At 41.3% G+C, this 25300-nt stretch overlaps 1 protein-coding gene across 1 annotated transcript; it reads right to left on the minus strand.

Annotated features, from left to right (window-relative positions):
- Nucleotides 1–897: 897 nt before the first annotated feature.
- On the minus strand, nucleotides 898–25069 carry LOC117514687. The gene is made up of 8 exons (XM_034175285.1): nucleotides 24920–25069; nucleotides 16725–17019; nucleotides 15714–15793; nucleotides 15542–15594; nucleotides 11862–12181; nucleotides 11581–11759; nucleotides 9602–9771; nucleotides 898–1594 (listed from the first exon to the last, which is right to left on the minus strand). The coding sequence occupies exons 1-8, from the start codon at nucleotides 25067–25069 to the stop codon at nucleotides 898–900; spliced, it is 1944 nt and encodes a 647-aa protein (XP_034031176.1).
- Between the last annotated feature and the right edge of the window lie 231 nt (nucleotides 25070–25300).

Raw genomic sequence — 25300 nt, forward strand, 5'->3', positions numbered from 1 at the left:
TTTAATTACATGCCGCATCTTCTTGCTAATTCCAAGTTAGCTGCCTTTCTAACGCAGCATTTTTACAGCATGTTAACAGGCGGAAGCTGTTGTAACATGATCCCCAAAGTAGCTCAAAACAGGAGGATAATGCACTTAATATGCTTTTATTTAGTGTGAACAGAAACTTTTTCTTCACAGTTTTTGGTAAGTAGTGTCGTATATTGTTTCAGACTGAAACAGGAACATTCACAGACTTACAGGTGAGTGTAACACCTCAAGAAACATGTTCAGACATCAGATCCACATTAGTTAGTCAGTGAGGATGACTTGGAAGTTATTTACTATTAACTGTGGCTCAGAGGGCAAAGGTCAACAGCTGTTTTTTCCACTCACAATCCCGTTCTTTATTTTTTATGTGCAGAAAGTACTAAAATACTTACATTTCTTCACAATGTGACAGCATTTTAAAGGAGTCATGTTGTGCGAAATTTATTTTCATCTGCCTTCACCTGGTGTATATAGTCAAGTTGTCATGTCTAACATTCACAAAGTCTCCCAAACTGCACTGCTGAAAGGAAACTTTTGGCTTGAAAGAGGTCAGTTTAGACGTTTTCCCACCTATAAAGAATGGAGAGGTCTGTAATTTTTATCATAGAAATACTTCAACTGTGACAGCAGGATCTAAAAAAAAAAAAAAAAACCCTCTGAAAATCACATTGTATGATTTTTAAATTATTAATTTGCATTTTATTGCATGAGATTTCTCAGCAAACAGTTTCTCTTTTGTTTCACATCCATCATCTAATTTTAGTACAAACAATTAAACCTTTTAAATTTTTCCACCCTTAGCCCCGGAAACTGTTACTTTTAATGTTAGCTCACTTAAGGATAAAATAAGTAAGTTTCTGTGGCAGTTTAATCTGCTTGTGGGGGCTCTCCTGCTGAGAGGCTCAGTCCTGTTCCCATCTGCAGCCTGTTTGTTTCCGTGTCTCTATCTTCAGTCCCTGTTATTTGTGTTTTGTCGGTCGGTTGTGGAGCAAAGTCCTGATTGTAGTACTTTTTGACAAATGTGGCATTTTTGTAGTACGTAGCTCCACTTGGTGACTTGACAACCACCTTGTTACCATCCGTTCTGATTACCTTATGTGGTGTCTTGTTAAATGTAGTGGAGAATTTGTCCACCTTCTCTTGTTTCAGTAGAACCTGATCAACTGTTATATCTGAGTGTTTTGCTTGGTTCTTGTTGTGAGTATATATCTTTGATTTTTCTTTCCTTTCACCATTTGTGTCTTTCATCTCTAGATCTCTTTGTGATGTCATTATGTCCGGGAGCTTTCCTCCTATTTTTCTTTTGAAAAGCAGCTCTGCCGGACTCTTTCCAGTTGTGGAATGGTCAACAGATCGATAGATTGTGACATACTTCTGGAGTTCTTTTTTCCAGTCCAGTCCCTCAGATTGTGCAATGCATATCCTTTTCATCAGTGAAGTATTTTGTCTCTTCACTTCACCACTGGCTTGTGCCCACTTTGATGTCATCTTCACATGCTGTATTCCATTATCCTCACAGAATGTCTGGAACTGTGAAGATATGAACTGAGGGTCACAATCAGACCTGAGGGTGATTGGGAGACCATGATGACTGAAAATGTTCTCCAGACTGTTTATTACCTTGTCAGTAGTTGTTGATTGCAATAGCTCATATTCATAGTAACTGCTGTAATGTACAGAATGTCCAGTGGGTAGAGTGCCCAGTAAGTCAGTGGCAACATCTTGACACAGGCTATCTGGTAACAGTGTCGGGCCTAGTGGCTCTGGCACATCCGGTCATGAGACTATCTGGCATCTGTGGCACGATTTCACGTCTCTCTGCAGCCCGATTCATTCCTGGCCACCATGCTTTACTCCTTGGGTGTTGTTTTGTGCCCACTATGCCCACAGGTCCCTCAGGGGTCAAAGCTAGGACCCTGGCTCTAAGTGTGTGTGGTAAAACAATATGTGCTCCTCTTAACACTAACTGTCCAATAACACACAGCTCATATGCTATTGGTGCATACAGTGGGGTAAAAACGTATTTAGTCAGTACCTGATTGTGCAAGTTCTCCTACTTAGAAAGATGAGAGAGGTGTGCAATTTTCAACATAGGTACAAGACAAAATGAGAAAAAAAAAATCCAGGAAATCACATTGTTTTTAAAGAATTTATTTGTAAATTATGGTGGAAAATAAGCATTTGGTCAATAACAAAAGTTCAACTCAATACTTTGTAACATAATCTTTGTTTGCAATGACAGACGTCAAATGTTTCCTGTAAATCTTCACCAGGTTTACACACACTGGAGCTGGTATTTTGGCCCATTCCTCCATGCAGATCTCCTGTAGAGCAGTGATGTTTTGGTGCTGTCGCTGGGCAACACGGACTTTCAACTCCCTCCACAAATTTTCTATGGTGTTGACGTCTGGAGACTGGCTTGGCCACTCCTGGACCTTGAAATGCTTTTTACGGAGCCACTCCTTGGTTGCCCGAGCGGTGTGTTTGGGATCATTGTCATGCTGGAAGACCCAGCCATGTTACATCTTCAGTGCTTACCTGATGAAAGGAGGGCTTGGCTTAAAATCTCACGATACATGGCCCCGTTCATTCTTCCCTTAATATGGATCAGTCGTTGTGTCCCCTTTGCAGATAAACAGCCCCAAAGCATGATGTTTCCATCCCCATGCTTCACAGTAGATATGGTGTTCTTGGGATGCAACTCAGCATTGTTCTTCCTCCAAACCCGATGAGTTGAGTTTTTACCAAAATGTTCTATTTTGGTTTCATCTGACCACATGATATTCTCCCAATCCTCTTCTGGATCATCCATATGCTCTCTGGCAAACTTCAGACAGGCCTGGACATGTATTGGCTTAAGCAGGGGGACATGCCTGGCACTGCAGGATTTGAGTCCCTCACTGCGTAGTGTGTAGCCTTTGTTACTTTGGTGCCAGCTCTCTGCAGGTCATTTATCAGGTCCCTCCATGTAGTTCTGGGATTTTTGTTCACCGTTCTCATGATCATTTTGACCCCACGGGATGAGCTCTTGCGTGGAGCCCCAGATCAAGGGAGATTATCAGTGGTCTTGTATGTCTTCCATTTTCTTACAATTGCTCCCACAGTTGATTTATTCACTCCAACATGCTTGCCTATTGTAGACTCATGCTTCTCAGCCTGACACAGGTCTAGAATTATCTTCCTGGTGTACTTCGACAACTCTTTGGTCTTGGTCATGGTTGAGTTTGGAGTCTGACTGTTTGAGGCTGTGGATAGGTGTCTTTTATACAGATAACGAGTTCCAACAGGTGCCATTAATACAGGTAACAGGTGGAGGACAGAAGAGCTTCTTAAAGTTACAGGTCTGTGAGAGGCAGAAAACTTGCTTGTATGTGAGTGACCAAATACTTATTTTCCACCATAATTTACAAATAAATTCTTTCAAAATCCTACAATGTGATTTCCTGGGGTTTTTTTTTTCTCATTTTGTCTCTCACAGTTGAAGTGTACCTATGTTGAAAATTACAGACCTCTATCATCTAAGTAGGAGAACTTGCACAATCAGGGACTGACTAAATACTTTTTTACCCCACTGTATGACTGGCACCTGTCAAAACAGCCGGTCTGTATGGCATTTCTCACCTCTCTCAGTTCATCATCAGCTGCTGAAGCCTCCTTGACTTCTCTTGTAGTCATTGCTCTTTGGATGGCACTTGTAGCAACCAGCTTCACATATTGCTCTGCCCCATGTTCATGAGTCTATTCTGTGGTATTTTATCCCACCAGCCATGATAGGGGACCTGCAACATTTTCTTTTCCTGGAATATGACTCACCCTCAAATCATATGAGTGGAGTGTTAGAACCCACTGTTCAACTCTGGCACATGGTTTTGATGTGGGTCTGTAAATGTGCTTTGTGATCTGTCACCAAGTCTAACTTTTTCCCATATATGTATGGGTGCAGTCTCTTGCAGGCCCAACCTGTTTCCATTCACAGTCTGTGAGACTTCTGCTTACATAGCATTTTGATACCATTTCCCTTTGTTGTTCTTGCACCAGAACAGAACAGCCCACCGGTCTCACATCTGCTATGACTTTGGTGGGAGCATCTATGTCAAAATATGCCAGAGTGCCAGCCTCAGGTAGTTTTTTTCTTTCATACTTGGAAAGCTTGTTTCTGCTCCAGCCCAAACTTGAATGGTGTGTCTTTTTTAGTGAGTCTGCACAGTGGTTCGAATATGCTGGCAAACTGGGGTATGAAACCACTACTGGAGCCAGCTAACCCTAGGAAGCTGCGTACCTCTGGTGGTGCATTTTCAGGTTCCCATGCTTCCTGTGCATTTTCTGCATGCTTGTCCTCTTTCTGGCCAGACAGGATCGTTAGCAAAGTGATCTCCATGTCCACATCTGAAGCACACTTTATCCATTTTCTCTTTCGCATCTCCATGATGTTTGAATTTCATCCAATGGAATTTTCCATCATAGAGATTATATCTCCACACTGGCCTGGGAATGCCTCAGGATCCCCCAGCCAGAGGTGGTCAATGTGGCATGGGAAAGAGAAGTCTGGGGTCCCCAGCTGGAGCTGTTGACCCTGCAACCCGAACCCGAGAAAGCAGTTGAAGATGAGATGATATGGAATTTTTCGTCCTTCTTGTAAACACGGTATACTGTCTCTCCTCCTTCTGCACCGACGTTGTCGCTCACCTTCATCGCTGCCATTTACACCCGTTCACGTTGCGCCACTATCTCCAGAGTGTGGGCCAGAGTCAAGTCAGCTTCATCCAGCAACTTTCTCCATACATAATCCGACGTGCACCTGCTCAACACAACATCTCTGATTTGATTTTCCGTGTCTGCAGCGAATGCACAGTCCTTAGCAGCCTGGCGTAATGTGGTTAAAACTGCTGCACCATTTCTCTTGGTTCCTGTGTTATCTGGTAGAAAGACTGGCGGGCCAAGGCAGTGCTCACTTGCAGTATGAAGTAGGCGTTCAGTGCCACAACTGCAGTGTCATACTCTGTTAGCCCTCTCATATTAGGCAAAGTCGCAAATACATCGTGTACATCAGCACCTGCATGTTGTTAGAAGCAAAGCCCGTCTTCTTTGTATCACAGAAGCTTCCACCTCATCTGACAGGATCATGCCTTTGCAAATGCAGTTAGCCATCTTGTCCACCACGGTCCCAACCTGGCAGGCTCAGTGTAGCAGTCAAACTTTGACAGAAGGTTATCCATCTTTCTTAACAACTTATTACCTTCGCCAAGGAGGTTATGTTTTCGGTCGCGTTTGTTTGTTTGTCTGTCAGCAGGATAACTCAAAAAGTTTTGAACGGATTTTGATGAAATTTTGTGGAGTGGTTGGAAATGACAAGAGGAACAAGTGATTAAATTTTAGTGGTGATCCGGATCACGATCCGGCTCCTGATGCTTACGCGTTAGCATGTCTATGGCATTTTCAATGTTAAAAGTTAGCATTAAGCAGTTGCAGCTGTCATCACGTTCGGGTGCATTTGTTTTCAAATTGTAACATTTCTTAAATTTATTTTTGTTTATATATTAATAATCTAATGATTATTATATACAATTTTAGAGAGAGAGACAAAAAGAAATAGATCACTGTGCCAAGGAAGGAATCTCTTTAGGGTCAGTGACCCTATGTGTTATATGGCTGGGGGGGCCTGGCTGCCGGTTTGTTTGTCTTTTTGTTTTCCTCCCAGGTGGCGTGCATTTGGGACTGAGTGGCTGTGTTGCTGAGGCTGTCAGGACCTCACCCTGATCACCTGCGACTCGTCAGGACTCACAGCTGAGGAGCATCTGGATGGATTGGAGCATGTTGGCATTTAAGACTGGAGTGCACAGTGTGTATTTGCCAGAGACTCGACCTTGTGACCAGACGGGTGAGATCGTCGTCTTGGGAGCCATCTCATCAGCAGCGGACGCTGAGAATGTCCAGGTTTGATGCACGGTCTGTGAAAGAGGAGGGGGTGAGGTCTCACGCTCGTCAGCACACTTCCTGAGGTACGTTGGATTTTGTGACTAACATTTATACAGTCAGTAAATGTGGTGTCCCTCACACCTTATTGTATTGAGCTGTATGTTAGTCATGTATCAGCTTCCACTGCGGTGGAGTTTTGTGAACGGGATGTTCCATGCCTGCAGGTTGGGAAGCTGATCAGTAATCAAGCCAGGAAGTGTTTGCTGTTTGTACACCTTTAAGTGTTCTGTGTGTAGAGTGTGGACTCACATAATGGTTCCTTCTTTCACAGACTCGGTTGTTGCGGCCACCTGGGGGGTGTCGGCGGGGTCCTTGGGTCCGAAACAGCTTCTGGCTCCGGACCGTTAGCGCTGCTGGGAGCGCACCACGCCAGGCCGCACCTTTCTGTTATTATATTTTCACTGTTATGTATTAAATTCAGTTAGCCTTTGTACCGTGCTCTGCTTATTTCATACTGGGTCCTTCAAACGCTGGTCGGTTCTCCGAGCTGCGTCCGACACATAACAGTAGTCTCTGGCCAAACATCACGGACCCAGCGGTAGCAGAGACGGTAACGCGCCGGGAAGGCGGCAGCAGACGTTCAGTGGTTATCCGGATCAGTTGCGGGGCTCTCCGCCCGGAAGGTGCGTGTTTGAAACCCATTACTGGATACTAATTTGTGCTCTCTTGCAGCCGTGTTCCTGTGTTGTGCCTTATCCGTGGGTCGTGGTGGAGTGTGACTGGCGACGGCTTCGCGTCACACTCCGACCGGATAAGAGGTGTAAACGGGAGCTGCAAGAGTGCGTTTGTAATGGGTTCACGCGCACGGCGGAGCTCTGTTAGCACGGGTCGCTGGGCTTCCTGTGTTACAGTCGTAGCCCCGTTTCCCCGGATAAAGGTAACTACTGCGTCTGTTGTATCAGCTCCGGCGTTATTTAGTTGAGCACATTTTGGTTGTGTGTTGCACTCAGCTGCGCACACAAAAGCAGCTCGTTTGTTTTTTTCTGTCGCCCAAGGGGTTTTTTCATTTTTAGCACTCTGGTTCCCCCTTGTGGTGACTGAATCACGTTACCGTCAAGCTCTTGAGTAGGAACAGGTGTGTTCCATTTGGTTGAGCTTGACGGTATAACTCACTGATTTGTTTTGTGTTAGTTCATTTTGTGTGGGTGTTTTTTGAGTTGGTTTTTGTGTGGGCTTTTCTTTTTTGTTGTCCACTATTTGTCTGGGGGTGTGACCCTGTAGCCTTTGCAAAAAAAACAAAAAAACACAAAGAGAACAGGGACCCAAACAACTGTGTGTTGGTCTGTTTTTTTTTTTTTTTTTTTTTTTCCTTTGTTTCTCTTTGTTTTTTGTTATGCCCTCTCTTCTCCTCTGACTCCAGCCGGGTGTGCCGTAGTGTCGGCATTGCTGGAGGGGTGCAGTTAGGTTGTGCTGGGCGTTTCCCAGGTAGCCTCTGCACCCGGGAGGGGAGGGGGGGGGGGTTGGGGTTTTTTTTGTTTTCCCTCCCCCAGTTTCCGCCCTCAGGGTTTGACTGTGGTGTCCTCTGGGGGGGAACGGGCGTTGGGTCCATCTAGCCGTGGACGGCCGGGGCTGGGTCCATTAGTCATGCGGGGAGGCGTCTCCTGGGGTTGACGAGTGGTCCTCTGGGGGGCGCTGGTGGTCCCCTTGGGTGACGTTGGATCCCAGAGGGACCTCGGCCGTGGTTATTACTCCTGGAGCTGGCGGGTGGCCCTCTGGGGGTGTTGGTCCCTACGTGTCGTTTGGGGGGGAGGAGGGGGGGGGGGTATTTTGGCATTTGTTTGTGAGCTTACATTTGGATTGTTTTTCTTTTCTCCCCTTCCCTGGGGTTTGATGGAACGGTCCTCTGGGGGGGGGGTGGGGGGTGGGGGGGGGGTGTTTTAGTGTTTTTGTTTGTGGGCTTGGGTTGGGTTGTTTTTCCTTTCTCCCCTTCCCTGGGGTTTGATGGGACGGTCCCCTGGGGCGGGGGGGATGTTTTGGTTGTTTTGTTTTCTGACTAATCACACATGTTTGGTTAAAGGCTGACCGCACAGGTGTAGGAACTCCTGGCCACACCTGTGCTGAGACTGTCAAACAAGGGCAAAGATGCAGCCAGTTCAACCAGTCTGTTGGAGGACGAACGCAGACGCGGTTTCCAGCCATGGTCCCTGGAGGGGGGGTGTTTCTCCTGGGCCAGGTGTGTGTGGTCGCCGGGAGGCTTCCCGTGAGGGTGGGGTACTGTTATATGGCTGGGGGGGCCTGGCTGCCGGTTTGTTTGTCTTTTTGTTTTCCTCCCAGGTGGCGTGCATTTGGGACTGAGTGGCTGTGTTGCTGAGGCTGTCAGGACCTCACCCTGATCACCTGCGACTCGTCAGGACTCACAGCTGAGGTGCATCTGGATGGATTGGAGCATGTTGGCATTTAAGACTGGAGTGCACAGTGTGTATTTGCCAGAGACTCGACCTTGTGACCAGACGGGTGAGATCGTCGTCTTGGGAGCCATCTCATCAGCAGCGGACGCTGAGAATGTCCAGGTTTGATGCACGGTCTGTGAAAGAGGAGGGGGTGAGGTCTCACGCTCGTCAGCACACTTCCTGAGGTACGTTGGATTTTGTGACTAACATTTATACAGTCAGTAAATGTGGTGTCCCTCACACCTTATTGTATTGAGCTGTATGTTAGTCATGTATCAGCTTCCACTGCGGTGGAGTTTTGTGAACGGGATGTTCCATGCCTGCAGGTTGGGAAGCTGATCAGTAATCAAGCCAGGAAGTGTTTGCTGTTTGTACACCTTTAAGTGTTCTGTGTGTAGAGTGTGGACTCACATAATGGTTCCTTCTTTCACAGACTCGGTTGTTGCGGCCACCTGGGGGGTGTCGGCGGGGTCCTTGGTCCGAAACAGCTTCTGGCTCCGGACCGTTAGCGCTGCTGGGAGCGCACCACGCCAGGCCGCACCTTTCTGTTATTATATTTTCACTGTTATGTATTAAATTCAGTTAGCCTTTGTACCGTGCTCTGCTTATTTCATACTGGGTCCTTCAAACGCTGGTCGGTTCTCCGAGCTGCGTCCGACACATAACACTATGGCCTTGTTTAGAGAAGTGTTACATAAATGTTAAAAAATTCATATATTTGCAGTTTAGTTGAATCATAAATTGAATTTAGTCTCTTATTTGTTTTTGTCTATAAGCACATGTAATATCAATATCAGTGCTCAGATGACAGTAGCTTCTGGGAAAGGTGCAAGTTGCAATAAACTGTGATGCCAAGCGCTAAGGATACATGCTATCCAGTCACAGCAGAGGAAACTTTTTTTACTACTGAGCAAACATCATTGTTAGACTTTTTTAGGTTCAATGATTCCACGGCATGTAGATGTTATGGCGTCAGTGACCCCATGGTCTTGGTGGAGGTTTGCACTCTCTGAGTGCTTCTAGTTAATTTAATGTATTTTGACATAAATTCTGATTGTATAATCTCATGCCTATAAGTAAAGTAGATTGTTTATATACAAACATACAGATAATATTTCATAGTGCAAAGAAAGTAATTGTGATGTCAAAAATTGAGAGATCGTCATGATTTGGACTTAATTTTAAAGCTTTAAAAATTATATTACCATTGAATGGCAATGTGGTTGCGGTCTATAATGTACCATTTGAGGTACTCCTCCACGAGTGTGTGCTTCTCACAAGCTTTGACACGTTGGAAGCATCCTGCTGTTTGGAACATTGTGCTGTTTTGCAAAATTAGATTTTGCAAAGACTCATCCGATGCTGCTTCCTGGACCTATTTAAAAGACATTTATTGTAAAACCAACACAAAAATACCCATGCTTCACTACCGTATTCTTCTTCAGTAATACAAATCTAGGATTAACTGAAAAAGGATAAAATTACTTTTACAGTGGGGAAAATAAGTATTTGACCCCCTGTCAGTTTTGCAGAGTTTCCCACCTACACAGAATGGAGATGAATGTAGGTACACTTCAACTGTGAGACAGAATCTAAAAAAAAAAAAAAAAAAAAAAAAAAATCCAGGAAATCACATTGTATGATTTGTAAATAATTAATTTGCATTTTATTATTATTACTTTATATTAAGTATTTGAACACCTACCAACCAGCAAGAATTCTGGCTCACACAGACCTGTTAATTTTTCTTTAAGAAGCCGTCTTATTCTGCACTCTTTACCTGTATTAATTGCACCTGTTTGAACTTGTTACCTGTATAAAAGACACCTGTTCACACACTCAATCAATCACACTCCAACCTGTCCACCATAGCCAAGACCAAAGAGCTGTCTAAGGACACCAGGGACAAAACTGTAGACCTGCACAAGGCTGGAATGGACTACAGGACAACAGGCAAGCAGCTTGGTAGAAGACAACAACTGTTATGATTATTTATTAGAAAGTGGAAGAAACACAAGATGACTGTCAATCTCCCTCGATCTGGGATTCCATGCAAGATCTCACTTTGTGGGGTAAGGATGATTCTGAGAAAGCTCAGAACTTCACAGGAGGACCTGGTCAATGACCTGAAGAGAGCTGGGACCACAGTCAGAAAGATTACATTAGTAACACATGATGCTGTCATGGTTTAAAATCCTGCAAGGCAGCAAGGTCCCCCTGCTCAAGCCAGCACATGTCCAGGCCCATCTGAAGTTCACAAATGACCATCTGGATTATCCAGAGGAGGCATGGGAGAAGGTCATGTGGTCAGATGAGACCAGAATAGAGCTTTTTGGAATCAACTCCACTTACCGTGTTTAGAGGATGAGAACAACCCCAAGAAAACCATCCCAACCGTGAAGCATGGGGGTGGAAACATCATACTCTGGGGGTGCTCTTCTGCAAAGGGGACAGGACAACTGCACCATATTGAAGGGAGGATGGATGGGGTCATGTATTGCGAGATTTTGGCAAACAACTTCCTTCCCTCAGTAAGAACACTGAAGATGGGTCATGGCTGGGTCTTCCAGCATGACAATGACCCCAAACACACAGCCAGGGCAACTAAGGAGGGTCTCCGTAAGAAGCATTTCAAGGTCCTGGAGTGGCCTGGCCAGTCTCCAGACCTGAACTCAATAGAAAATCTTTGGAGGGAGCTGAAACTCCAAACCTGAAAGATTTTGAGAAGATCTGTATGGAGGAGTGGACCAAAATCCCTGCTGCAGTGTGTGAAAACTTAATCAAGAACTACAGGAAATGTCTGACCTCTGTAATGGCAGACAAATGTTTCTGTACCAATTGTTAAGCTCTGTTTTTCTAGGGGGTCAAATACTTATTTTATGCAATAAAATGCAAATTACTTATTTAAAAATCATACATGTGATTTTCTGGATTTTTTTTAGATTCTGTCTGTCACAGTTGAAGTGAACCTATGATAAAAATTACAGACCTCTCCATTCTTTGTAGGTGGAAAAAGCAAAACTGACAGGAGGTCAAATACTTATTTTCCCCACAGTACTTCTCACTGAAATCTGTCCCTTTAAATAAAACTTATCTTTTCAGTGTTGTCTTACTCTAAATTACTGAAGTAATTTTCAGGTCTCCTCTTAGTTAATTCATTCCTTGAATCAAGATTATTTTCTACCTGACGTAGAGCTTTCCCTATATCCTCATCGGTTATATCTTCCAAAGTGGCGCTGAAACTTGGCTTCCCTATTATGTGTTGGACGAGGTCCTTTGAGAGGAAATGTGGTGCTGGTCCCCCGTGTACTATAGACACTGCAATCATTTTGCCTGCAAGAAAGTATTCATCTTCCCTGACAGCTGTTACAGAGAGCACAGAATTATTAAAATAAATACCATCAGTGAAAAGTGTGTATATATACATATACTGAAAATGTTTAAAATGACTTAAGAAAAACAAACAAACAAACAAAAAAACAACTGTGGAATTGTACACAAGGTATCGCCTTTCTGGAGGTCCATCAAAGATGGGGCGATTTCTCAGGCGGTTCATCAGAAGCGTGAGGAATTCTCGCCTCGGTCCACCTGTGTCCAACCCTTCTTCAAAGGACCCAGCATCATCAGTAAACTTAACAAGGATGTCGCTGTTTTCGGAGTATGAGCTGCGCCGAAATCCTCTCACAGCTCCATCCCATACGTCAGATCTTGATATGTTAAACCTGCTGACTTTCTTGTGGTCAATTGCAAGTGCCAAATTTGCAATGATTTCAGATGCCTGTAGACTTGTGAGTCTAGAAAAAGTGAAAAAAATACTTTAGACTTTAAAAATATACTCAAAGTGTAGTATGGTAGCTACTTTACTAAACAACAAGAGAACAATAATCTTTCATTCCATATTCATAAACCATATCCCGACACTCATTGACATGAGAGGCACTGATGACTCAGTCTCTAAGACAATGAGCAACATTTCCTTATTAACTTAATTCCAATGGACTCTCTTCAAACATATAGCTCAACAACTGGACCTGTCCCAAGCAGTTACAGGCAGACAAAGTCAGATTGGTGTTCATTTTGGTGACTTCTCACTTTTGTATAATTTAATTTTGGACAGAATAGAGACCTGGTTAATTTTTTACTTATCTCTATATGACTCACTCAGATTCTTCTGAGGGCGTGTCATTTCTTTCCTCAGGAATGACAACTTCATCCTCATCATCGTCATCGTCAATGACAATAGGTGAAAACAGGTCGGTGTAGTTTCTGCAAAATGAAGACAACATGTGCACACAATACAAATATAAATGCCCAATGTTCCAGCTTAAACTGAACATCTAATCTTTGTCAGGAGAGAAATGTGTTTACTCTTCAATAATGTTGCGTGATATTTTGTCCACTATATAATAAGGCAAAACACACCTGTAACAGGAGCTCTTGACATCATAACATCCAGAGGTACCTGGATAAGTGTGGTCCTCATCCAAGTGTATAGTCTGAAAATTAAGAAATGTATAAATAGGCTAAATTTTCAATCAAATGACAGCATAATTAGGTAACCAACTAAGTGGATTACTTAAAAGGGATAGTTGAGTATTTTGGCAAATCTGCCTATTGTAATAACCCCTATAATCATATGAGTACGTATATTCCGATTGCCCGTTGTTTTGAGAACCGTGAGGCATCATCATGCCTCATGGCTGAGAGATGAGATTCAAGCTGCTCAGTGAACACAATGGAGGTGGACGGTACAAGTAACTCCGTCCTCAAAACGAATCAAATACACAATCCTACAATTCCAAAATGCTTTTATAGGCAACTTGTGTTCACAAAGCATCGCGCATCTCTGCCTTACAGCTCTCAAAACAACAGGCACTGATAATTAAAGGGAATGTACGTGCTTACATGATGATAGGGATTAATGCAATAAGCAAATTTGCCAAAATACTCAACTATCTCATTAAGGATGTGACATAATGAAGAATAGCTTCCAAATGCAAGAAGATGACTCAGTGGACACACTTGCACATTTCCCTGTTTACTTTTATTGTTGTAAAGTTGAGCACATTCACAAAAGGGTTACAGTTAACAGTCCATCTGAAGTGGCTTTATATTATGAAATAAACAATACTAAGATTATGAGCTTACTTCAATAGACTTTGGACTAATGTTATTAATATAATCATAGCTTTAAAGACAGATGGTGAATGGCGGATCCTCTCTCTTCACTGCAGGATGGAGCTTTTTTACCCACAGCCATCACTTTATATAGTAGTGTTCAGAATAATAGTAATGCTATGTGACTAAAAAGATTAATCCAGGTTTTGAGTATATTTCTTATTGTTACATGGGAAACAAGGTACCAGTAGATTCAGTAGATTCTCACAAATCCAACAAGACCAAGCATTCATGATATGCACACTCTTAAGGCTATGAAATTGGGCTCTTAGTAAAAAAAAGTAGAAAAGGGGGTGTTCACAATAATAGTAGCATCTGCTGTTGACGCTACAAACTCAAAACTATTATGTTCAAACTGCTTTTTTAGCAATCCTGTGAATCACTAAACTAGTATTTAGTTGTATAACCACAGTTTTTCATGATTTCTTCACATCTGTGAGGCATTAATTTTGTTGGTTTGGGGTCATTGTCTTGTTGAAACACCCATTTCAAGGGCATGTCCTCTTCAGCATAAGGCAACATGACCTCTTCAAGTATTTTGACATATCCAAACTGATCCATGATACCTGGTATGCGATATATATGCCCAACACCATAGTAGGAGAAACATGCCCATATCATGATGCTTGCACCACCATGCTTCACTGTCTTCACTGTGAACTGTGGCTTGAATTCAGAGTTTGGGGGTTGTCTCGCAAACTGTTTGCGGCCCTTGGACCCCCCAAAAAATTTTTACTCTCATCAGTCCACAAAATATTCCTCCATTTCTCTTTAGGCCAGCTGATGTGTTCTTTGGCAAATTGTAACCTCTTCTGCACTTCTTTTATTTAACAGAGGGACTTTGCGGGGGATTCTTGCAAATAAATTAGCTTCACACAGGTGTCTTCTAACTGTCACAGCACTTACAGGTAACTCCAGACTGTCTTTGATCATCCTGGAGCTGATCAATGGGTGAGCCTTTGCCATTCTGGTTATTCTTCTATCCATTTTGATGGTTATTTTCCGTTTTGTTTCATGCGTCTCTGTTTTTTTTGGTCCATTTTAAAGCATTGGCGATCATTGTAGATGAACAGCCTATAATTTTTTGCACCTGTGTATAAGTTTTCCCCTCTCCAATTATCTTTATAATCAAACTACGCTGTTCTTCTGAACAGTGTCTTGAACGTCCCATTTTCCTCAGGCTTTCAAAGAGAAAAGCATGTTCAACAGGTGCTGGCTTCATCCTTACATAGGGGACACCTGATTCACACCTGTTTGTTCCACAAAATTGACAAACTCACTGACTGAATGCCACACTACAGTTATTGTGAACACCCCTTTTTCTACTTTTTTTTTTTACTAATAGCCCAATTTCATAGCCTTAAGAGTGTGCATATCATGAATGCTTGGTCTTGTTGGATTTGTGAGAATCTACTGAATCTACTGGTACCTTGGTTCCCATGGAACAATAAGAAATATACTCAAAACCTGGATTAATCTTTTTAGTCACATAGCACTACTATTATTCTGAACACTACTGTAATTCTTCACTGAATAGTAGATGAGCTGCCAGACAAGTCAATTTCCCCTCTGAGGATCAATTAAGTAATTCTTATCTTATTAGACCATATAATGTTTACATTAATCGTGTCTATGTGAACATTTAGCTTCTTTTGTTTCATACCTAAAGTCACAGGACAATGAAGACTCTATGTAACTATTATAATACTCCATTACCTGTTGTACCTCAGTAGAGCATGACAGCCCCCCAGCACCATTCCTAAGAGGGCATAAACACATGAATCATAGTGTACTCCAAAATATATTAGTGACATTGCAAAACCAAAGAAACATATTACAGCTATTACAAAAATTTATTAGAGTAGCAATGCATTTATGTATAGTAAATGCTACAATAACCACAAATTACAAAGCTATGTCAACAGCAAAATAGAAATTTTCTATGACACACACACACAACTACTTACACTTTGTCAGGCTCTTTGTGTACAGGACTGCTTTTGTGAAGAGGTTCAAATGGCTGTAGTAAAGACAAATTTTTGTTTAGTACTGGTGACCGAAGTCAAAAACCCAAACAGGTTGAGGGCAAGTTAATCACACTTGAAATGAACATCCAAATACATTTTAAATTACACCTACCAGTGTATCAGTTAGATCAAACTGTCTTGATGTTGTTTTTATCTCAATCTCAGAGTCAGATGTGTCTGGCAATTCTCCAACTGTAAAACATGAAAATAAATGAAGCTCACCTAAATGATAATTGCTAAAAAAGGGAAGCTAATGCCTGGAGAAAATGCTTAAGATAACTCCAAGCTGGTCAAAAAAATATGAACATGAATGCTGAAAACACAGTAGGGAGCAACAAATAAAATCCAATGGCCTATTTCGAATAAAAAAGCTTGACTATTGACCCCAAAATGAGGGAAAGTCTGCATTTTTTTTTCAGAAAGGAAAGTAAAACCTCTTACAGTTACTAGCTAATTATAAAATAATATTTACTTTGGTGATTGTATAGGCTATTGTTGCCTATAAATTCACTATTTCTACATCAGTTAGTGAAATGAAGGCCTTGTGTATCAACATTCCACACACAAACAAAAGCCATAAAACATCTCATCTTGTGCAAAAGCAAGCTCTTCATCAACATCTATACAACTCTTCAGAAATTATTCCAACTCTACACACAAATACCACATATATTTGACCTTTTCATCAACACCTCATGACTGTACTGAATCTGAAACACTTTTCACATTCCCTTTGTAACGATTATATGCTAAATATAATTACATTACTGATACATATTTCGATTTTCATTTGTGAATTTAGCACAGTATCCTTGTGGAGCTATTCAACAGACACAGGCTTCCAGTCTAAGCTAAAGGTTTGTTTGTGATGACTGACGTTTTTTGCAGTCTACAAATTACTCCACTGTTCCAGATTAGAAAATTAAGAATATTCTGTTTCTAGGTAGATCAAATTAGAGAAACTCAAGACTCCATTATGAAACAGGATGCAGATTTTTGATAAATTAAATGAGGATACAAACAAATAATAAATATCAGATTCCTCAATGACTAACACATAGCTGTACAGCAAGTCAAGACATCTTTGCACTAGACACATCTAGGTTAAAACAACACAGCTTACCTTCCTCAAAATCTTTTTTTGAGCAGATAAAAATGGTGATCCGCTGATATTGCCTGCCAATTTCTGCCTTGTATATTTTTAGAGTAAATGGTTTTTGTGTCCCAGGTATATTAATAACTTCAGAGCCATCTGGATAAAGAAGGAGGAAAGGTCCTTCATCCAGGTCTTTGTTGAAGTCCCTCATTTTTTTCACTGCCTGATTAAGCAGATCAGGGGCAGTGATGTCAGGATGTGTAGAAAGGTAAAGAGTTCTCCGGCGTTGTGGCTTGACACCACTCATCAAACCAACATTTATCTGCCAAAATAAATAAATAAACTGTGGGGTGGGTAATGTTTAAAGATCAATGTTTACTTAAAATTATCATTAATGCTATGCTACACGTGTGTAACATGTGACACTATGTGTCACACTTGTACAAAATGGACAATTATTAACTCAAAACTAACATTCAAAGAAGAGTGACCCATAACTTTATCTTTTAATTAGCCTTTATTGTCATTATACAATGAATTGTATGACAAAATTATGAGATTAGAATGGAGATTTAGTCCTGAGCTGCTGCGACTGAGCACACTGCCAAACCTAACCTTTAGTGCTAGTCATGCATGCCCTAAATCCAGTAAACAGCAAAATTGAAGGGTATTTTTCAGTACAGATACTTTGTAACTCAATGAATATTTGCATGTCACAGTTACATATTCATCCTGATCACAAACTAGTAAATATATACAAAAGTGAAAACAGGCCAGTGTCATTATTATCCAAGTAATATGATCGTGGCACAGAAGCCCATTAGTACAGGCAAAAATATAATGGTCACCATAAAACTGACCCTACCATCAGGCTTACTTTTAGAGGACTGTGATGATGGAAGAATGTCAACAGATAGTTAACAGTTGTTCATTCTCACCCTGAGCTGTAACCAACTTACCTGGACTTTACTTAGTTTTTTTTTTTGGCCTCCATTTTTCCAAAAGAATATTTTTGCCTCTCCTCTGTCAGTCTCTTTCTGTACTCCAGAAAAGTCCCTAGAGTAGGGGTTTGAATAGTCTGTGATTCTACAGGGAAGCAAAGGAAAAACATGCTACATTATATATATGCAGACATAACACACTGTCAAGAAAGATGACTTTAAGCTTGCTTTCAGCTTGTTTTCATCTTGGAATATAATACGTGCCATTGGATTAATACACATGTTGTTGGAATAAACTGAACAGTGTTTGGTACTTTCCTGGAGTACGTGAGGTCATACTGGACTTTTCCATTGCAGATGGAGAGGCCCACGGGATGAACTCAGTGGTGAAGACGATGGAATATGTCTAAGATGATTTTAAAATGACAAAGTATGATCAAATGAAGTATTAATATGTTACAAGTAAAATCTGAGAATGATTCTAACATAAAAATGATTAAATGAATAATTAATGTGATAAAAAGTAAAAGTTGATTAGAAGAATGTGTTTTACAAATAAGTGAAATGAATGATTATATGAGTTGTTTTTCTGGCTGTTAGAAAGAGGAACTGAGGAAAAGTTGTTTTTGTGCAGAGGCAGAGACAAAAAAGGAAGTTGATGATGTCGCAAGCAAGGCCAGAAGAGCTGATAAGAAAAACAACTGTTTAGAACATTAAGAAGTAATAAGATATGCAATGAATAATAATGAATGGAAATGTTGTATATGATCATATGAAATGTTTTTATGTGAAAAGGAGTTGAAATGAAATGATTGAATATGATTAAATGTGATCAATGTGACATGATTTAGAAAGTATAAGTTCTCGGAAAAGATGTGTTAAACAGAAAAACAGGAAACTTGAGCAATAGATTTACTGACAATCGGGACATCAGTTACCGTCAGTCAGGAAATGTTCTCCAGATGGCTTCTAGTAAAAGAAGGGGGCAAGGGAGGAGGTTTAGACTCATCATCATCCCCATGGTAACCAAGATCAACTCAACATCAACGAGTTTCATATAAAAGCTTGACAACAACAGGAAACGGGGTTATTCTTCCAGGGAGAGGTGCTGTTGTCACGTCTCCGCTGCTACGAGGAGATCACAAGACTTGACCATCTTGTGAGCTGCAATTGGAATCGAGGAGCGAGAGGATTGGAGACATAAGAGATTATTTGAGAGAGTTTTCAACTCCCACTCAGGCCGTCCAGTCATGGAGTAGCAGAGCATTGGAGAATAATCACTGGCCTTAAGTCTGAGTGGGGAAGTTTCAACGTTTTCTCTCTCATGGAGCATCACATCTTTCCAGAATGGATTAGATCAACTTTTGGTTGATTGAAGAAGGAATAAACTCTTATGTGGAATTATTTCCTGAAGGATATAAACTCTTATGTGGATTATTTCCTGAAGGATTACAACATCACAAGGATCGTGGTCAGCTAACAACTAAAAGCTGATGAAGAGGAGACCAAGTTCATCGAACTGGGGATTTTAACATCAAAAAACCTCCTTCCCTCACTCCTAGAAAATTTGTTGAGAAGTTAATCCAGTCCAGTCAGAGTAAGATCAGATAGCATTATTGAATCAAAAACAAAAATCTCTGCCAATTATTATTCTGATTATATTTGAATTACTGTTGTGAAATTATTATCATATAACCGATTTTGATTATGTTGTCTGCACTTGCAAAACCTGCAATAAATTTCCAAGCATGCAGTTAAAGTGTTAAGGCTCGGACATTGGATTTATTGATTCTTCTTAAGGTGTAAAAGTTAAAGTTTTTTGGGTGTATAACATCAAAAAGTGCTCTAAAAGGTTAGTCTGTTTTTTTTAACGAAATTAACGCATCCTGGGGACTCGCTGTACGAGTCACTAAAATTAAAATCTAGCAACATTCCAAGAGCCCTGATCCATAAGAGGAGAGCTGCCGTTAACGGGCGTGGCCGGCTCGTATCCTGGTTCCAGAAGGAGGCTATTCGACCGGGGTGCGAGATCAGCGTCAGCGGGGTGGACGTCCGGATGGAGGCAGTGAGCGGCTAGACGAATCTCCTCGCCACCAGCTTAAACAGCCTTTGTGCAGCCCCGCCGGGTAATACCCGCGGAGACACGAAGGTCGGACCCCAGAGACGGAGAGCTGGTCTTATACATATGAAGCGGGATCTGACAACACTTATACATAAATACAGCAGCAGCCTAATGTTTTTCAGCATACAAGAATCAAATTAAGACAACAGACTATCTTTTACAAAATAGGGGTGCAGTTTTGGGGGCACAAACTGAGGCAAGAAAGTAAACAAATTTAAAAACAACTGCAAAATTATAAAACTAAAGCCTGAAGATACCTGTCTTCAGTTTCACTGCCTATAACATGCAGTCTAATGTTACTGACCACCAAAAGATACTGGTAACATCTGCCACTCCAACAGTAGCATTCAAGAAACACATGTTGCGCCCTCACTCGTAGATGATTACACGTGCCCCTTATCACGTCTTTAATTTACATGCACTCACAGACCGTTCCTTTAACAAGTCAACCAATATGTAAACGTAATAATTAATACATTTTTCTGTGTATGTATTGTTATCAAGGGCGCAATTTAGAACTAGAAATTGGGGGGACAAAGTGCAAGGCCCGCAGGGCCGAAGGCCATAGGCCGGGGGTTTGGGGGCCGCTTTAGGCCCCCAGAAGCCAACAGTTTCTAGATAAGCTCAGATGCATGCTGAGGTCTCAGAACAGTAATTTTAATGTTTTGAGAAGACCATAAAGTGGACACCATTTGACTTATGCAATTTGAAATTGTGGATATAAATACTTTATTCTGAGAATAGCCAGCATTGATTTTATTAACATTCTGGTATAAATAAGGTATCACCACATGTGTAGAACTCAAAAAGATTGATAGGTTGAGTTTTCATTAAAAAAAACAACAACTGCAATGTGGTAAAATGTATTCATAAATATGAAAGAACAGGCTCTTAATAATTATTAACTATCGCGTACTGTATTTTTTTTCTCAAGATTTGTTTTTGCATAAATTTGAAAAAAACAACAGATAATAACTTTAGGATAAATTACTTATCATGAATTTAATTTTCAAAGTGACTAATGACAACACTCATACTGAACATAATTTTGCTTGCATAGACTGATTTTGGAGATCAAGCAGTAATTGCAGATGGGCTTTCTGAGGTCCCAGATAGCTTTTCTGATTTCCTTTTCTAACTTTCAGAATTTAGTCAATTAGCATTGATACTTATGTGTAGACACTAGTCCTTAGAGGCAACTATTTTTGGTTTCAAATCTGGGAAAATGCAGTCCCAGAAAATTCTGAATGTGACAAACAAGAAACAGGTGTTGTAAACAAGTCAATGCTGCTAAAAATAAAAAACTTGCAGAAACAAAGATACTATTCTGACATAGTTTGCACATAAGACTGACATAGCATGTTTCAAGTACACACATATATGTCAGAAGGTGGGGAGGGCATACCATATTCTGTCCCCCCTGGTTGAAAAGGTGGGGGGGACATGTTCCCCCTATCCCCCACCAAATTGCACCCATGATTGTTATAGAAATTTTAGATACTCCTTAAGAATAAAGAATAAGTAGACAATGTCTTTTATCAAAAGTGAGTTAGATTTATTTTCAGTGTGCACAGAAAAGAACATATACGGGTAGATGTAAATGCAACCCATGGTTGGATCTACTGTACATGCATGTGCCCCCCACAAGAGAAATTAACAATATTTATACCTTCAAGAGCAAAGGCAGTCTTAAGATAAACAAGAACAGTGTGTCATTTTTTTAACTGCACATTATCACATCATTCATGACATCATCCTAATCTACAGTGTCTTAGAACAACCTCACCCTGACACAGGCAGGTCTGTCTTACAGCTGAAGAAACAAAAACACATTGTTTAGGGCCAGGAGATGAATATTAGAAGAATATATAGTAGCCTCCACAGAGGAATGGCCGAGTAAGTTTGGATGAACAGATGTAAGTTAGCTAACTTGATCTGACAAGCCAACATTACACCCATGGAAATATAAACCTGGAATGGACGTGCGCGCCTCAGTCTATTAGCGCCGCTCAGGACAGGAAGGTGCCATTACTAAGGGTGGAGATGTGCAGATCATCAATAATAAACTGACCGCTTTTTTTGCACTAGCGTCGCTATTTGTTAAGGGATTGTAATAAATATAGGCTTGTTTTAAAGCCCCTTGAAAGCTCTTTCCAGTGAACCTATGCATGTGTGGGTGAAAAAAAAAACTTTTATGTAAAATGCAGAAATTTGGGAAATTATGACAAACTGTGGTGCTTTTCTCGCTCTATTGGCGCTATTTGTTAACAGATTTTAATAAAAGTATGCTTGTTTTAAAGCCCTTTAATTGCTCTTTCTAATGAATCCATACATGCCTGGGCAGAAAAAATGTTTAATGTAAAGTGTGGAAATGTGGGGGAAACAAATATGGCATTCTGTTCATTTACTGTGATGTTTTTTTCCTGTCATCATAATTCTCGATGTATTTTTATAAATGAGGCCTTGTAAGATGTATTCAAGCTGATTCAAAGCTCTAATGAACCCATACATGCCTGGATAAAAAATCCTTATGTATTAAAATATAAATCTGAAGTATGCATTGCCATTGTGCTCATTTACTTGCTGCTTTTTCCACTGTAATATTATTGCTAGTCTTTTAATGACAACAACATATATATGATTTTTACTAACATTTTATTCCAAGTAGATATAAAGCCATTCAGAATTTATGACTTGACCCTCAGTCAGGGGAAAAAGTACCTCCTCCATCCCCTCCAACCAAACTGTTAAAATTTAAAAGCCACCTGTGACCACCATGTACATATCATATTAAATAACAACTGCAAGTAAATAGACATAAATATATTTAAACATTTTTGTTTCTGTATTTGTATGCATGTGAACGCAGCTTGAAAAGAACTTATGGTGTTGAGTTATAGTCTCAGTATATTGATATTAAATTGCGACATAACGACTTTAAAATAGACATTTGTTTTACATAATTACATTAAGGCTCTTGTACAGTTCATTTTAGTATTGGGGAATTTGTTTTTTTAGTAGGTGCAGTTGATGGTGAAGCACTGGCTGCTTTTTTTTTTACCTTCATTTCGCTTCTGTTTAACAGATGCCTTAACTGGCTCAAGGTGCTCTGTCCACCCTTAGTAATGGCCGCCGTGCGGTACACCGCTAGTCACGTGATTACACCATCCTAACATAAACATTACATCAACGTTACATCCGTTAACTTACTTGAAGGTCGTGCGTGAGTGTCGTCACCGTCTTCTTTTAGCCGTGTCCCACAATCACTGCAGAAGTTTGGTTTTTCCTCGAACTCTTTTCCACAGTTTTGGCAATACATCGCAGCGTTTGTTCTGGCGCCTGAGTATATGGTTTTCCGGTTCACAGGACAGGACGGTAGTCCGTCCAATCAGCGACGACTCGTGTTGCCCGAAGGTACCTACCTTTTCCGTTTTGGTTAATGTTGTTGTCGTTTCTCTTTTGCTGTTGTGTTGTGCATTTTGCTGTTGTGTGATTTGCTGTTGTGTTGTGTGATTTGCTGTTGTACTGTGCATTTTGCTATTGTGTTGTGTGATTTGCTGTTGTGTTGTGTGATTTGCTGTTGTGCTGTGCATTTTGCTGTTGTGTTGTGCATTTTGCTGTTGTGTGATTTGCTGTTGTGTTGTGTGATTTGCTGTTGTACTGTGCATTTTGCTATTGTGTTGTGTGATTTGCTGTTGTGTTGTGTGATTTGCTGTTATGCTGTGCATTTTGCTGTTGTGCATTTTGCTGTTGTGTTGTGTGATTTGCTGTTGTGCTGTGCATTTTGCTGTTGTGTTGTGCATTTTGCTGTTGTGTTGTGTGATTTGCTGTTGTGTTGTGCATTTTGCTGTTGTGCTGTGCATTTTGCTATTGTGTTGTGTGATTTGCTGTTGTGTTGTGTGATTTGCTGTTGTGCTGTGCATTTTGCTGTTGTGTTGTGCATTTTGCTGTTGTGTTGTGTGATTTGCTGTTGTGTTGTGTGATTTGCTGTTGTGCTGTGCATTTTCCTATTGTGTTGTGCATTTTGCTGTTGTGTTGTGTGATTTGCTGTTGTGCTGTGCATTTTGCTGTTGTGTTGTGCATTTTGCTATTGTGTTGTGTGATTTGCTGTTGTGCTGTGCATTTTCCTATTGTGTTGTGCATTTTGCTGTTGTGTTGTGTGATTTGCTGTTGTGCTGTGCATTTTCCTATTGTGTTGTGTGATTTGCTGTTGTGCTGTGCATTTTCCTATTGTGTTGTGCATTTTGCTGTTGTGCTGTACGATTTGCTGTTGTGTTGTGCGATTTGCTGTTGTGCTGTGCATTTTGCTGTTGTGTTGTGCGATTTGCTGTTGTGTTTTGCACTTCAGGGCCACCATACTGGTACCTTGTTTCCCATGTAACAATAAGAAATATACTCAAAACCTGGATTAATCTTTTTAGTCACATAGCACTACTATTATTCTGAACACTACTGTAACTGGAATAAGCAGGCTTACACAATGGATGGATAGATAGAACAGTGTCTCAATTTACAGAATGGAATTATTTTACAGTTATTAATTTGCAGTTTTCAATTAAATGCAGTAATGCAATTTACATTACTTTCATATATACTGTGGTAAATGGTAAAATAGACTGCAGTGATATCGCACTTTTTCCATCTGCATTAGAAGCTCAAAGCACTTTACAATTATGCCTCGCATTCACCCATACGCACTCACACATCAAAGGTGCTCATTACATACCAGGAACAATTAGGGGATTAAGGACCTTGCTCAAGGGCCCTTAGTGATGTTCCAGTCTGGCTGGGTTTTTAACTGGGGATCCTCTGGTCTGAAGCCCAACACTTAAGCACTAGACCATCATCTCACTGTGGTAAAAAAAATACAGTATCTTGTTACGGCAGTGACAAATATAGTGTGGTGATTATTCCTGTAAAACCAGTTATAATGTAATGAAATTTACCGGAGGCAGACCATAGAAGAACCTGATGTCACGGCAAGTTTGTCATGGCATCACAGAAATTGATTTAATATGTTCATTCATGATCCCTTCATGAAATTGAGTACATGTTTGTGGTGGCATCAGGAAAATACTTTGTAATAGTGTCACGAAATGTGAGAAGGTGATGGTTAGGGTTAAAATGAGTGATTTTCTGGCCCCGGGGTCGGGCCTCACCTCTTGTCTGGGGGCTGGGCACCGCCCTCGTGTGGCTCGGTGGTCCCTACCTAGTGCTTTGGATTCAGTTGCGGTGGCTCCTTTGCTCCCGCCCTCAGGGGCCATGGCCAGGGTGTGTGGTTCTGGGGCTCCCCCAATTGGTGAGCCCATGCCGGCGCCCTGTGTGCTTCCCTCGGGTTTGGGGCGGCTCCCTGTGACCCTGTGGGTGGGGTGTTGTCGGGGGTGCATTCCGCCGCTGTCGAGCCGCTCCCCTATTGGTTTGCTGTGCTGCCCAGTGGCTGCAGGGGCTGCCTTTCCTGGCCCCCGTGCCCTTCCGCCCTCTGTACTCTTGTCTTGGCCCAACACACCAGCCACAGTAGTGATCGGATATTTAGCTGTGAT

The sequence above is a fragment of the Thalassophryne amazonica genome, chromosome 1 (assembly GCF_902500255.1).
Source record: "Thalassophryne amazonica chromosome 1, fThaAma1.1, whole genome shotgun sequence".
In the NCBI taxonomy this organism is placed as follows: Eukaryota; Metazoa; Chordata; class Actinopteri; order Batrachoidiformes; family Batrachoididae; genus Thalassophryne; species Thalassophryne amazonica.